The sequence below is a fragment of the Dermacentor silvarum genome, chromosome 4, assembly GCF_013339745.2.
Source record: "Dermacentor silvarum isolate Dsil-2018 chromosome 4, BIME_Dsil_1.4, whole genome shotgun sequence".
In the NCBI taxonomy this organism is placed as follows: domain Eukaryota; kingdom Metazoa; phylum Arthropoda; class Arachnida; order Ixodida; family Ixodidae; genus Dermacentor; species Dermacentor silvarum.
The window spans coordinates 43203981-43220415 of NC_051157.2; the positions used below are offsets into that span (position 1 = coordinate 43203981).

Sequence of the window (16435 nt, forward strand, 5' to 3'; positions counted from 1 at the left end):
TCTCGTGAGTCTCCGGGGCCGCTTTCGTGCCAAGCGAGCGTCGTGCGCCGCTCGGGAGCGTATCCGCGTAAATCCGGAAGTGTGACACAGCTTGGTGGCCCTCACGCTGGCGGCCGCGTCGAAGCTGCGTGCATCCCTTCTCCCAGCTCGCCGTCCTCTCTCCGTTCATCCACGTCCTCGCAATCCGGGGCCATCGATCACAGCGACCAAGTCCTCTCAACTTGTGCTCCCGTCCCCTGTACACAGCCAACCAGCCACCATCGACAGCCACCGCCTGTCTCCTCCCCCCCCCCCCTTTTTTTTTTCTTCCCATACCCTATAGCTGCTATACCCCACGTCTGACACGCTCTTTGCTTCTGACTTGACCCGTCCGAGACCGAGGAGTGAAAGGGATGTAAGTGGAAGGGGGTAAGGCGGTGAGACTCGGAGTTTTCGTCGTTGTGGTGTATCCCCAAGTCTCCGACCGCACCCTCGCAGTCTTTGTCTCGGGTGCGTACACATATCTTCCATTAGCAGCGCCGTGTCGGCGTCTGGCCTCCCCCAGCAGGGTGGTCGCGCCGTACTATAGCAGGCCTCATAATGACAAATGCCCCGAGCTATACCACCGCGAAACACCACGGCCCCTTTTCGCCTGTCGCCAGAGGTTGCCAGGGCGTCGTGGCCTAGTCGCTCTCCTCCCTCACCCCCTCGCCCGCTACCGTGCCCCCAGCCCTTCTGAGTTCGACACCCGCCCAACAGCCCCCCTCACCACATTCACTCCCGCCAGTAGCAATGGACTGTTACGAACGTCAATAACTTCCCGACTTCTTAGATGCTTACCTTCGTGTTTCTAAGGTGAACGATCTCGGACGCAACGGTCTGAGTTGGATCGAAATGGGAGAAATGTGCCTGTGCTGGGGAGGGTGTACCGTAACTTTTGCGAGAAGTGCTGCACATTATTTTTATGAATTTGTTTATGGGGCCAAAATTGCGTTGATATTGTCGGGAAAATATTCAGACAGTCACCTGTGAACATATACCTGTATAGCTGTAATATGTACAACAAGTATTCTGAAGACGTGAGGGCATCGCGAAAAGAATGGAAGCATTGGACGAGAGCTCATTTTATTTTTCACCGGAATGTTGCCATATATAAGCTCGTGTGCTTCCACGCAGTTACTCCTGTATGTGGGAAACTGCTGTTTAAATAAGCATTGCTGAAGATTCGCAAGGTTGGAAATGACGGGGCCGGCAAATATTATAGCGAGCTGAAGAAATACGCAGTATACGGAGCCCAAAGAGAACAGTTTTCATTCTAAAGAACTACTTGCCATTGGCTGAGTGCCTTGGCTAACAATATATCTCTCTTGAATGGTAGGTGCCGGTTATTACGAAAAGGCTTTTTCGTACGAACAGCTTTTAATTTGTGAGTACGGCCAAGAGAGAGAGAGAGAAAATGATTTAACGAAAGGCAGGGAGGTTAACCAGGACTGAGCCCGGTTGGCGACCCTACACTGGGGGAAGGGAAAAGGGGAGAGAGAGATTAAAGGAAGAATAGAAAGTCCGCTGTTGATATCGCCGACGTTGCAACAGATCTCTGTTCTATCACTGATGATCAATCAGTCAGGATCATAGACGGTCACTCAGTCCTGTAGTTGTCAAAATTCGCAGCAGCGCTTTTGTGGACTTTAGCAGCTGTGATATTCGAGGCCATGGTCCCAAGACCTTGCTCAAGGTGAACGGTCTTCTATCTAGCCTAATGAGAACGTTGCATAGGTCATGTCTTTCGTTTTGAAATGATGGGCAGTAGCATAGTAGGTGTTCTATAGTCTCATCGACACCGCAGGCATTACACTCGGCGCTATCAGCCATTCCAATCAAACACGTGTAAGCATTGATGAATTGGTATGGCCAAAGTATTGAAGTAAAGGCCAACCTGACTGAGAAAGCAAACATTCGTGACCGATTATTATTTGCTTCAACCCAGTAGCGCAGCATATTCATACTAGGCCCAAAATATTGTACATATGTATTATTCGCGTAAAGAAACGTGTTGTTATTCATTATTGAGGATTCAATTTCGCTCACTGGTGCGCTGTTAACCTTCTCCTCAGGAGATTCTTTTTTTTTTACCTTATTTGTATTGGATGACTATTCCCCAAAGAGAAGTTGTTTTTCTGCCTTGAGAGAGTAGAAGTACGCTCTCCGTTTTTCCCAATTGCAGGGTCCGTATTCACAAAAAGTTCTTACGCTACAGAATCGTTCGTAAGAACAAGTTTCAGCCAATCCTGATGCTTGAAATGCCATTAGCGAAGGCGGTTGGCCAATGGCAAGAAAAACTTACGAGCGCAAAGCTTTGTGAATTCGCCGAAATCCCTCTTACTGCTGAATATTACGCGCCACACTTTCTCAGTGACCGCCATGCGCTGCCGCTGACCAAGAGATTGAGGTTTGGATTGCTGGACGTGGCGGCAACATTTAGAAAGGGCCAAAGTGCAGCAATGCTCGTCTCGTGAACATGTGGGACATGTTAAAGAACCTCAAGGGCTGATAACTAAATCTTGGCCCATCCCTTTGTACAGTGCTTCTCATAGCCCATGTTTGCTTTGCTACATTGCGTGCTATACATTAGTCAATTGACAAATAGGTGTTCCTCAACGCCGTCAATGACAACATACAAAGTGTAACAAGCGAATATACAGGGTGTTTTATTTAACTTAGGCCAAACTAAAAATATGCAAATGCTACGCAGCTGAACAGAACCAATGTAATGTTTGCCGTCGCTTGGAGATACTCAGATTATGTTTTGCATTCAGCCTAATCAGATAATTAGTCTTAAATAATCAACTGCTCCGTTAATATAATTAGATGAAAAGTGTCAATGAGAAAATTGTAGAACAACATCACAAACTCCCGATACAGCTTTCTGTTGCTCAATACGTGCTACCTAAAAGTGTTTTTCCGAGCGTGAAAGAAGCCCACGAATACACGTAAAATTGCCACGTGACTGGCCGCTTGAAGCACTCTGCATGTATTCGCGGGCATCTTTAACGCTAGAAAAAATATTTTTATGTAGCACGTATTGAACAACGGAAAGCCGTATCAGCAGTTTCTCATGTTGCTCTACAATTTTCTCATTGACATTTTTCATCTGATTATAATATTTGAGAAGTTATTTATACTTCTGATATATATTATTATAATATTTGAGATTACGGCATGGCGTCCTATAAAAAGGACACGTATGGAGATTGTCCTAAATCGTGACGCAAATGGTTAGAAAACTCAAAAAGTGAATTTCAGCTTCACTTCATACACATCCGCCAGGATAGGCGACAGTTTCTTCCTCCTTGTCTTCCTCAGAAAGCCCCAAAAGTGAAATAAAAATGGCGGAAGGCAATAAACATGACTGCAGCAGTATCCACGTCCTTTGATAATATTTTACTCAATACCTATTGTCTCGGTAGCAATCATAATTTTGTGTGTTGTTTCTGATATGCTTAGGGGTGTATTGATATCGGGAAGTTTTGCCTCTTATTTGCGCATAGCCCACCGCACGCCATGATCTGCGTGTCCTAAATATAGGACACCAGGGCTCAGTGGTTGTCAAGGGCCCTGCATGAGTTGAAAGTAGAGTGAAGACACTATTGCTTGTGAGAGCTTCTGATTTCTTGCGTTATTAATGCAGAGGCGGTAAGTCAGCCTGAACTGCTGTATTCAGTGGTAACTTACTATATTCCTATAGCAAATAGTATGTGTACCAAGGACGCAAATATGTTTGCTGCACTATAGGAAGTCTGCGCGTTGGATGTAGACGACGATGACGATAAAAGAAGCATATACAGTTTGCTTTTGCAGGCTAGGGGAGCAGTGATTGCTGCACAGTAGACGAAGAATTCCTCCTCTATGGCGAAACACCATCCGTAAAAGTGACTATCAAGTGGATGCAGGCCATTCAAGTGTAATGATGAAGTAAGTGTGCGTGTTGGAGGTAGAAGATGATGATAATGAAAACCAGGATACAGATGTCCGGAACCGAGGGGTCGCAGCGGAGCGCCCGAACAAGAGGACCAGCGCAGCAGGCTTTTAGAATCAACTAGCGCATGGCGTGCTTACGCATCGAGCATGCGCCGTCCATCTTTATTTTCCTCGTAATTAGCAGCCGTCAACAAGGGGCCGTCGTACCAAGGAGCAAAGTCGTATTGCTCTCTACAACCACCAAGATCCGGTGTCCTATATATAAGACATGACGCCATATCTTGTACTGATGTGGTACTACAAATATAATAAATGTTTTTGTGTTCTTAGGTAGTAATACAAAACGATGAAAAAAATGTGCACGTTAAAAAAATGCAGGACTGAAAGAGTTACGACCATTTATGTAATTAGGTGCAAGGCAAAAAAAATAGTCTGAGTATCTCCAAGCGACGGCAAACAACATTACCTTGGTTCTGTCCAGCTACAGAGCATTTGCATTTATTCTTAAACACTACTGACACAATAAGGAAAAAATGCAATTAAGAAAAAATATCATTACGCACTAGTCGCAACAACACAGGCACACTCCATCGTTGTCGACGCATGTACCCGGGAACTGGCCCCCAATTCGGGACTAAAACCATAAAAAAACTGAACAGAGCCCATATATAAAACTATGGAGAATAGACCGAAAGTCGTATTAATAGCCTCCATTCCTTTGATATCTTCTTTTTTTTTCTTTTTTTTTTTCAGAACTTATTCAAAGCCTGTTGTCGCGCCTCTAGAAAGCCACCTGATTTCTAGCCACCACTTTAATTTAGTTTGTGACAGCGTGAAATGTTCACACTCGAAAGAAAACGCAAAAAAAAAAACGAAATAAGCCAGAATAATTTGCACTACCGACAGCACAGCTCTCTTTTCTGTTCTGAGCTTCGACAATGAACCTTTGTGCAGAACAGCTCTGTTGGCACCTTGACCAGACACTCTACCTTCGTGGTCTCTCACTTCTGTAAGCTGTCGTGAAATTTCCGCGTGAAATTTCCGCCTTCGCACTGACCATCAACATCTGAATTTGACATTATCCCCAGCTGTATATTAAAGCCATATTTTTGTATCCCCTTTTGTCAACTCCTTCGATCCTTTCACTCCCTTTTCCTTTTCACCAAAGGCCGCGTAACTGGCATGACCTTTCATCGAGGCCCACTTGTCAGTTTTTCCCTCCGTCAGAAACAACTCTCTCACTTTCGTGTCCCGAACGTGGAGTGCGTGGAAAGGAAGATTCGCAATTACGTGTATACTCTTAAAAGTATAACTCACTCATTTTTCCCCCGCTCTGTCTTTCTCTCTCTCTCTCTCTCTCTCTGTGACTCCTTTCTTTTTCCGCCATGCTACTGCGTATCTAGGTGGAGTGACGTACTCGTGAAGGAAACGGCGCGCAGTATCATTGCCATTTTCTGAAAAGTGCAGCGCCACTTCGTAATCTTGTTCGTTCCCACATTTCTTCGTCTTTGTTTGCCACACCAAACTACACCTCGCCGTGGCGGATATGGGGGGCGAAGGGAACGCGCAGTCTCATCGTCATTGTCCTCATAATCATCGTCACGGCGCCTTTCGTCGTCTCGAGCAACTGCGCTCCACGACAGTTGTTTGCCATAGGCAGAGGGGGGCAGCATTAACATTCGCCCTGGGGTCCGAGCTGCCGTAAGTAATCAGGCTGTCATCCTGTGCCTGCTTCCTCATTAACCCCGTGCGACCATCACGGTGAGCTCCGCCGTTTTCGCGACGTGGCGGCGGCGCTGGCACCGCGGAGAATCCATCGCCATTCGCTCTTGGTAGCGTGCACTTAACTTGTGTAGTTGGACCTGTGCTCTACGCCCTCTATTTGATTTGTTTCAACAGCGAAGGGGACGGTGGGGGGGAACAATTTGGGCGAGGCTGTGCTTCCGAGTCTCTTTTTTTTTTTTACATATTTTCAGCGCGTATGAGGTGCGTTTACGGTTCTCTTCTTAAATGCCCTGCCCTGTCTTTGGGTAATGAAGCGGGGTGTTTAATTGCTCTGCCGTAATTTGCCTTAATTATGAAGCAGGCTGAAGACCACATCGAAAGCGTTTCTCTCCCGTTATTTTTCTTTTCTCGGAACGTTATGTTCATTGGTACAAGAAAGAGAAAACGCGATGAACCCGCAGATGACCAATCGCACTGCGCACGCTAGTTGTATATTGTCCAGGAAGTAGGTGGCGTGGGTCAGGTCAACAAACTGCATGACCACTACACGCGAGTCACTGTTATGCAAGTGGCCAGAGAAGTGTGACTACGAATGGTTTGCCCGCTAACGTCCCATATCAAAAGAGTCAGATAATACACAAGCCGTAGTAATCGCACTTCAGTTCAAGACAAAGCAAAAAAGCTTGGAGATCAAATTATAGATAATCCTTCGAAGAGTTAAAGGCACTTACATCGATGTTTTTTTTTTAATAGTGGTGTGGTTCGAGAATATTTCAACTTACCTCAAATGCGTTCTTGTTAAAACACGGTGTTCGCCCGCCTTCGCACGTGGATTACTGAAAATCCTTGCCTTTATTTTCAACCTCAGCATTCACCCCTTGAAGATAACTTAACCAAGTGAGTTTCCCTCATGAAAATGCAAATATTTCTTAACGTGTTTGCTCTCTTTCTATATGCCTCTCATTGCCCTTCACGTTTCCTTGCATTGTTGGTTGCAGTTTCTCTCTCTCTCTATCTATCTCTTTTTGTGTCAATTGTTTTTTCCTTTTCTTACTTTCTTTTATTTTTTTTTTTTTTTTGCAGCTTGGTAACTGTACATTAGGAGCTTCTATTAAACCTCATGGTGCACTGGAGCATTCTCACAGGAAAATCCTAGTTCCGAAAGTGTGTCCCAACATGAACGCACGAATTCCTTGCCGTTATGTCGTAGATTTTCTCACTTTTCTTATTTCGGTTTTGTCCCTTGATTAGCTTTAGCACGAATGAACGCCTCAAGTACGCTAAAGGAGGGTAATGTAATTCCTTAACTTCTGTTCAAACCACATAAATTCAGGAAATTGCAGATTGATTGATTGATTGATTGATTGATTGATTGATTGATTGAGGCCCAAAGAACCCCTGGCCATGAGGGACACTGTAGAGGAAGTAACTGGTTGACAGACAAGTCAGAGAAGACAGACAAGACAGACAAGACAGACAAGACAGACAGACAAGACAAGACCGACAAGACAGACAAGACAGACAGACAAGACAGACAGACAGACACAGACAGACAGACAGACAGAACAACAAGACCGACAGACAGAAAGACAGACTCAGTCAGTCAGTCAGTCAGTCAGTCAGTCAGTCAGTCAGTCAGTCAGTCAGTCAGTCAGTCAGTCAGTCAGTCAGTCAGTCAGTCAGTCAGTCAGTCAGTCAGTCAGTCAGTCCAGTTCATACATACATATACATACATACATACATACATACATACATACATACATACATACATACATACATACATACATACATACATACATACATACATACATACATACATACATACATACATACATACATACATACATACATACATACATACATACATACATACATACATACATACATACATACATACATACATACATACATACATACATACATACATACATACATACATACATACATACATACATACATACATACATACATACATACATACATACATACATACATACATACATACATACATACATACATACATACATACATACATACATACATACATACATACATACATACATACATACATACATACATACATACATACATACATACATACATACATACATACATACATACATACATACATACATACATAATACACACATCACAATACACTACATACACTACATACAGAGGTCTCTTTGACATGTATGAAACGGGTAGGTATGTCGTAAGCGGGTATTTCGATCCGTGGGTGTTAAAAGCGGAGAGCGTGCCAGGCGCGTTAATCCTGACATAATAACCGTGTAACCTTGATTGCAGCCGTCGCTGAGCGTATCCGCCGAGCTCTATAGTCCCGCCTTCTTGTCCTCCAGGGCAAGGTGAGTTGCGGTCTGGCGGAGGCGGCACTCCCCTGGCACAGCCAAGACGCAGCCAAGACGCAATGTCCCAAGACGCAGCTGAAAGTGCTGAGCACCCGGCTGAGGTGCCTGCCACGGGCGGAGAGGGTGCCGTCGAAGAGCGCCACAGCACCGGCAAGTACAGCGTGGGCGCCGAAAGTTCGCAGGCAGAAGATCGCGGGGCTAAGGACTCTGTCGATGGAGGGGCATCACCACAGAAGACTTCGCGATCAGAGAGGGAGGGAGAAGCCGCCCCTGACAGGAACCAGGTGAACCGCTTGTGTAGTTATCAAGAGCATCAATGGTTTGGGGCACGGAAGAGAAAGAAAGTAGCTTAATTATGTGGAGGTTCAGCCGGATTAGTTCGCTTATTCATCATCATCATCATCATTACATCATCAGCCTATTTTTATGCCCACTGCAGGACGAAGGCGATCTGCAATTACCGCTGTCCTAGCTGAGCTAGCTGATTCCAATTTCTACCTGAAAATATTTTAATTTCATCACCCAACCTAGTCTTCTGCCGTCCTCGACTACGCTTCCCTTCTCTTGGCACCCGTTCTGTAACTCTAATGGTCCACCGGTTATCTACCCTACGCATTACATGGATTGCCCAGCTCCATTTCTTTCTCTTAATGTCAACTAGAATATCCGCCATACCCGTTCGCTCTCTGACCCACGCCGCTCTCTTCCGGTCTCTTAACGTTACGCCTAACATATTTCGTTTCATTGCTCTTTGTGCAGTGATTAACTTGTTCTCGAGTCTCTTTGTTAACCTCCAAGTTTCGGCCCCATATGTTAGCACCGGTAGAATGCAATGATTGCACACGTTTCTTTTCAACGACAGTGGTAAGCTCCCGGTCACGATTTGGCAATGTCTGCCGTATGCACTCCAACCCATTTTTATTCTTCTGTAAATTTCCTTCTTCGCTTATTACCATTTACGAAATGCGGGAGATGTATTGTAGAGCTTGAATGCGTTCGCAGCTCCGTGGCCGGCAGACAATGACACAAAAAAGAAAATTTTATTAAATTATGAGGTTTTACGTACCAGAACCACGATCTGATTATGAGGCACGCCGTGGCGGGGGACTCCGGAAACTTTCGACCACCTGGGGTCTTTAACGTGCACCTAAATCTAGGTACAGGTGCCCACAAATTAAATCGGAACGCCAGCCCAGTGGCCTTTCGCCGGCGGAGTGCGCCGGTGAAAAAATAGTGCCAGGGTCTGCGCATGCGCGGTCTCCGTAGCAAGCTCGCCTCGCTCCCTAGTGCATCTAAATAGGTGTTGCCTTGCTCCAAAAGAATAGCGTTTTAGCGTTGTGACAGGGGGGCTGTGCTGATGCGGTCTCTAAAACTCTGTGTGCGCGCATGTGCACGCGATGGAGCATAAGCTTTGCTCGTGCGTGCGCGTTAATGGGCATGGGTGTCTTTTAAAGCGAAAGGCTTAACTGGCTCATCAGTCGCGGAATGTGACCATCGTGGACAACACTTGCGGTACCAAAAAACAAAGTGGCATACTACACCTCTACCATTCAATAAAGCATGTAAAAGTGAATTAAGCACCAAATAGCTAAAAGTAATTAAGAGTAATTTAAGAGTCCCAAAGACAAATTAAGGGTAATTAGTGTAATTAACAAGACCAGAACGAGAAAATCATACGACACCTTTACTAAAGCGTGCTAAAGGGAATTACTAAGTAACTAAGAATAATTACGAATAATTAAAGGTGATTAAAGGTTGCGAACAGTAATAGAGACTACTTAACATCAAGTCGAGACTCCATGATAAGACTGGTCACGCCGAATTAGGACTAATTAAGATTTCCGAAGAGCAGTACATACTAATTAGGATCAATTAATGACTCCGTAATAGCAAGTAAGAAAAAAAACGAATTACGACCAATCAATAGTTATTTGATTAATTAAACCAACATAAGCAAACAATCACAAAAGAAATGACGTAAATGCATTAATGCTTTCGCCGTCAAAGTCGTCTTCGAAATCGATATAGGATCGACCATACTGAACATGTTTTTTTTTTTTTTCATGCGCATTTAACTCACACAGCTGAACACCCCTTTGATTAGCAACGTATCACCACACTGAATGAAAAAATTGAATGTTTGCGCCAACCAATGCAGGTACGCGATCAAATGTTAGATTACTCCCTACTAAAACTGCAGCGCAGCGGCCAGATTTCGTAAATAAATAGCGCACTATGAGATGTTCATTGTGACGGCGAAGCCTTGAAGAGACCTTTATTATAGTACCGCATGCATAACATTATTCCTGCGCATGAAATTGGCGTGTTGGAATACGCCATCTGATGTCATTTTGAAAGCTTTTATTACTGCACGCAGTCATCCTTGTTAAAGGAGCCGTCGGGTTAAAGTCAAAGTTCTGATCTTATTCCCAAGTAGTAAATGCGGTTCGGAATACAATTGCACAATGGCTAAAATACATCGCGCAACACGATAATCCTGTTGAAAAGTGCGCTATACAGTGCTATTATAGGCGAGCCGTGGCGCTCGCATACACGAAAGATAAGCTATGAATTCATAGTTTTTTTATGCGAAATAATTAACTTCGATTTGAATGAATGCAGATTCCGGCAAGATACACCACAAGGATTACGCGTGCGTTTAGAGATTACGCTGCATAGCGCGAGCACGCTGTAGCCTATCCCCTATTTTCGTTTGTTTCGTTTTCTTCAGACGCCTCTATTCTTTCGGTGTGTGGTATCACTCTGAAGAATAAGGATAGTTATTTGGGCGAGTTGGTCTGAAATCATGGCGTGAATGGCAGGGCATAGCACCGAAGTCCGGAAAGATAGATGGGTGATTAGCGGATGGAGGAAACACAGCGCCTGTGTTGGCACCTCTTTCCTCTAATCCCACATCTACCTTCCCGAACTTCTGTGCTTTGGCTGCACTGACTCTCCGAAGTAGTTTTCGCGATAAAGTCCTGGTTGAAGGCAGCGCAACGCAACCGCCACAAACGTTTCCGAGGGCGTTCCGCTACTGACTGGCGCATGCGAAGCGCAGTTTCTTTTCTTTAACCATCAACGGCTTCCATCATCACCTGCGTGCAATTTATTCACTAAATTTAGTGCTATGTTCCAACCTCGCTCCCTACGACGCCAAATGGCCACTTCCCCTAATGCCCGAATGAAAGGCTCTAAAGGCCTCACCCGCATTCACTGTGTTCATAATACGACGGGCATGTGTGTTTTCGGCGGGCTACTCACCCCGCAATGCTAACGAAGCTGAAGTTGCTGCTTTTCGGGTCGAATTATTCTCGCGTTTGGACACGAGGCGGCGAAAGCAATCAAGCAGCTCTCACGCCTCAATCTATCTTCCCGCGTTTACGACAGGACGAAAACGCGTCGCTCGTCGCCAAAGTTCCGGCCGGTGTCGGGGTAGAACCGGATGTCGCCTTCGCCGACACTGTGACAGACACTCGCTGTGGGCTTCTCTGGTTCCGCCCCGCGGCGCTGCAGAGGTTCTGCAAGCCGCGCTACATGCTGGCCAACATGTGCGCCATCACCTTCACGCACAGCTTCCTCGCCAACGGGGTCATCAACGTCGTCCTGCCGACGCTCGAACGTCGGTTCCAGCTGCGCAGCTTCGAGAGCGCCATGATCATCAGCACGTACAACGTGGCCAACTGCGTCGCCATCGCGCCCATCGCCTTCATGGGCACCAGCGGCAACAAGCCGGTGTTCATCGGCGTCGGCGCCCTCACCGTGGGGCTGGGCGCGCTCCTCTTCACCTCGGTCCATTTTATCGCGCCCGCCTACCAGTGGGGTTCCGAACTGCAGGATCTCTGCCCGGCAGGCCCACTTCCCAAAGACCTCTGCCTCAGCGGTGATGTGCGGAACTACCGGTTCCTGCTGATGCTGGCACACGCCATGCACGGCATCGGCTCGACGCCATTCTACACGTTGGGTGTCTCGTACCTGGACGAGAACGTGCCCACCAGGATGGTCTCCACGTACCTCGGTAAGGGCTCAACGCCTTTAAAGCAGAAAACGGTGGAAGCATTCGGCGAGCTAGTAATTGGTGGAAAAACTACAAGCCCAAGTTGGAAAATGAGAACGCAGAGAAAAAGTTGCACGTGGCGTTTTTTTTTTTTTTTTTTGTCTTCCTTTTCGTGTCTTCCGTGCCTTGCTTAATTAAGACAGAGCTGGGCCCAGTTTGAAGCTGTACATATGACACATTTCTAACATTAAAATGAACGCAGGAAAATGTAATACGAAGAAAGGGCAACACTACAGGAAAATTGTGGTCTTAAATTGATTGAAGGCGAAGAAATACACCCAAGAATTGAAGCTGCAATAGACCGAAGGATTCAAGTCATGGCACATGATATGCTTAGAAAGTACAAAGAAGACAGATGCAGATTAGTACTCGACATTTATTGTATTAAAAAGGAGTATCATAACTCTGTTGGCATTGCGTCTATCGAAAAAAAATTTCATGGAGTTTAATGTGCAGAAGCAGAAGAGTGGCTGTAAGGGTCTCCTATTACTTCTACTGCCATATAACTATTAAATACACCGGAATCTAACAGCACAAGCGTTTTTGCGTAGCCAGAACCGCCACACCGAGAACATTGTGCCGAACAATGGGGACTGCAAGTTCAGCTTCGTTTCAATTCTACCTGGCGTGGTAGCCCAGTGACTGTGCTGTTGAGCTGCTGAGCTTGGGGTCTAGGTTTCGATCTCAGCCATGACGGCCGCATTTCGATGGGTGCGCAATGCAAAAAATTATGGTTGGTCCCTCTTTCATAAAGATTGGTAGAATGCGAAAGTGAAGCGTGCCTTCACAGAAGCTGTTGTGTGTTTGCTTCTTGAACTCATGGTCCGCTGCAGCGAAAGGCAGACAATTTGCAAGCCGGCGACCGTGTTGCAAGTTTGCTTGACGCACGGAGGCCTGTTGGTGAGCGGCGTTCAGCTGCCGAGCCGCTTCGGCGACGGTACGACCATTTTGTTCCGACTCCGTTGTGTACTGGGCAGCCAGCTGAGTTGCGACGCGCTCAGCATAGGAATGCGAATGGCAGATTTCGCAGCGTCTGCCGCGAACGCGCGAAGGCGTTCTGGTTCACGCTGGTGTGTCACTCGCCGGACCAAAGCGAACTTCGAGCGTCGGCGCCATTGCCTTCATGCGCCGCTTAGCGCAGCAGTTTTCTTAGTTGTTGCTATCGCACGCGAAGCAGTAGGCGGTGTGTAGACACTGCTGATGCATGTTGATGCTGCACTCGGTAGGCGGTGAGGTGCCACAGGCTAATCCAACGTGCAAGACAAACCATGTGTGGAAAGTGCCGTCACAAGACTTTACCACGTGGGAGCCTACGGAAGATTACCTTTGTCTTCTGCATATTAACCTTCAACCCCACTCGTACACTTTCTCGGTTTAGATCCTCAATCATTTGCTGTAATTCGTCCCCATTGTTGCTGAATAGAACAATGTCATCTGCAAACCGAAGGTTACTGAGATATTCGCCGTTGATCCTCACGCCTAGGCCTTCCCAGTCTAAGAGCTTGAATACTTCTTCTAAGCATGCAGTGAATAGCATTGGAGAGATTTTGTCTCCTTGCCTGACCCGTTTCTTGACAGGTAACTTTCTACTTTTCATGTGGAGAACTAAGATAGCTATGAAATCTTTGTATATATTTGTCAAGATATTCATGTATGCCTCCTGTACGCCTTGATTACTTGATTACGCAATGACTCTATGACTACTGGCATCTCTACTGAATCAAATGCCTTTTCATAGTCTATGAAAGCCATATGAGAGGTTGATTGTACTGCGTAGATGTCTCGATTACCTGATTGATGACATGGATATGACCCATTGTAGAACAGTGGCGCACCGCCGAAGGGGGGGGGGGGAGGTTCAGGTGTTGTAACCCCCCCCCCCCCCCCACGCATCCAGCCCCACTAGCCCAACGTGTATCTTCAGTGTTCTGTTCACATTGTCATTACAATTCAGGAGATGGCTCGAGGTCGCATTTTTCCTGAATAACAAAAACACTCTGTCACTGTCTTGTATTTATTCATTCACTCTTAAATTACTTTGAGTAAAACGCTCAATAAATAAACATCGTCATCATCCTTGGTGTCATTATATTATTATAATTATTGGGCATTTTAGTTGCTGTTGGATTCCTCAGGCTAAAGCAAGGAAATTGCATATTATGCTAAATGCTTGCTCCCCCCCCCCCCACCACCATAAAAATGGTGGTGGGGGGGGGGGGGGGGGGCAGAGAGGGCCCCCTGGCAGAGATCCTGGGTGCGCTACTGTTGTAGAATGTCCCCTCCTGAAATCAGCCTGTTCTCTTGGTTGACTGAAGTCAAGTGTTGTCCTGATTCTATTGGGAATTATCTTGGTGAATATTTTATACAATACTGAAACCACGCTAATTAGTCTATTATTATTCAATTCTTTAACATCTTCCTTCCTATGTATTAGTATAATGTTGCATTCTTCCAGCTTTCTGGTACACTTGAAGTCGTGACACGGCGTGTAAAGGGCTGTAAGCTTTTAAACCATGATATCTACTCCATCTTTGATTAAATGTACTGTTATTCCATCTTTTCTAGCAGCTTTTCCCCTGGTCACGTCTTGTTAGGCCCTTCTAACTTCATCCTTAGTTATATAAGAAGGCTCTGTATCCTGTTCATCACTACTTCGAATGAAAGTAGCTTGGCTGCTCTGGGTCAGTATAGAATTCTTCCGCTGCTTTTAGTGTGTCATCGAAATTTCTGATGATGTCTAATCAAAATTGCTGATGCCTAATCCACCTTAATCAACCCTAATGCACCGTAATCCTCCTTCAGTGACCTTAGTTTACTTTATTCGACCTTATTCCACCCTAATCCACCTTATCCTCTTTAATCCTCCTTAATACACCCTAATCCTCCTTAATACACCTTAATCTACCTAGTCACATTAATCCACTCTAATCCACCTAATCCACATTAAAAGACCTTGATCCACCTTAATCAACCCTAATCCTCCTTATCCACCTTAATCGACCTTAATCCACCTTAATACACCCTAATCCACCTTAATCCTCCTTCATTCACGTACTCAACCTTACTCAATCCACCTTAATCCTCCTTCATTGACTTTAATCGACCTTACTCGACCTTAATTCATCTTAATCCACCCTAATACACCTTAATCAATCACTAATCAATCACTAATTATTTGGCTAATCCTTAACTGTCTGTTATATACGGCTGGACATGATCTAAGGCTTTCCCTTAAAACATAATTTACTCATTGGCGCCGAACGTCACTGACTTGCGAACGCACCTGAAGAAAGTCCTTACTCCTGCTCCGCCTCGACTGCTACAGGTCGCCGATGGTGGAACTCCAGCAGTGCTCGGAATGTGTGCTGCACGTGTCAGTGTCGCCGGTCGCCACACGCCCGTTTTGTTTAGTGTGCTCGAACGCTGCCCCCACGATGTGATCCTCGGCCTCGACTTTTTGACCACCCATTCTGCTCTGATTGACTGTTCAGCCGGTGTTGTCCAACTTGACCTACCCCTTTCCATTGACCTTCCTGCTCAAGCCCCAACTCAGCTTTGTTCTGCGGATTTTATTCTTCTTCCGCAAGCAGCGACCTGCATCACCGTTTTCGCCTCTCCACCTGTTCCTGACGGTGACTATGTCCTCACTCCCGCGACTTCAGACCTACTTTCCCACAATGTCTCCTTCCCACACACCGTCATTTCTGTAGCGGCGAATCAGACCTGTCTTCCCATCCTCAATTTCGGCCAGTGCCCTCAGGTACTTCCTCGAGGGATGTCGCTTGCCGCGTTGTCACCGTCCCGCGAGTGCCATATTTCAGTTCTATCTGTTGCGACATCATCGACCAGTGCTCGTTCTGCGCCTTCTGCATCTGCCCCGGCCGACGACATTGGAAAGATGATTGCACCGGACCTCGACCCCCAATCCGCCGCAGCACTCCGTGACCTCCTCGAGTCCTACGGCGACATTTTCTACATGAACGATCGCTCTTTGGGTCAAACTACGGTTGTGAAGCATCATATAAATACCGGCGATGCGGCACCTGTTCGCCGTCGCTTATACCGGGTGTCGCCCTCTGAGCGACAAGCTATCCAGAGCGAAGTTGACAAAATGCTTGCCAAAGGGATTATTGAACACTCTTCCAGCCCGTGGGCATCCCCTGTTGTTCTCGCCAAAAAGAAGGACAACAGCTGGCGATTCTGCGTGGACTATCGTCATCTAAACCAGATCACCAAGAAAGATGTCTACCCGCTTCCACGGATCGACGACGCTCTGGATTGTCTTCACGGTGCCACTTATTATTGCGATAGCAATTATATGGACACT

General features: G+C 46.1%; 1 protein-coding gene across 1 annotated transcript in view; it reads left to right on the forward strand.

The window, feature by feature from the left end:
• The first annotated feature begins 8110 nt into the window (after window positions 1-8110).
• Window positions 8111-16435, forward strand: part of LOC125944958 (solute carrier organic anion transporter family member 4A1-like) — a 44972-nt gene continuing 36647 nt past the window's right edge. Inside the window, exons 1-2 of the mRNA XM_049666417.1 lie at window positions 8111-8335; window positions 11442-12069. Of these exons, the coding sequence (XP_049522374.1) occupies window positions 8111-8335; window positions 11442-12069 (853 nt within the window). The remainder of the gene's footprint in view (window positions 8336-11441; window positions 12070-16435) is intronic.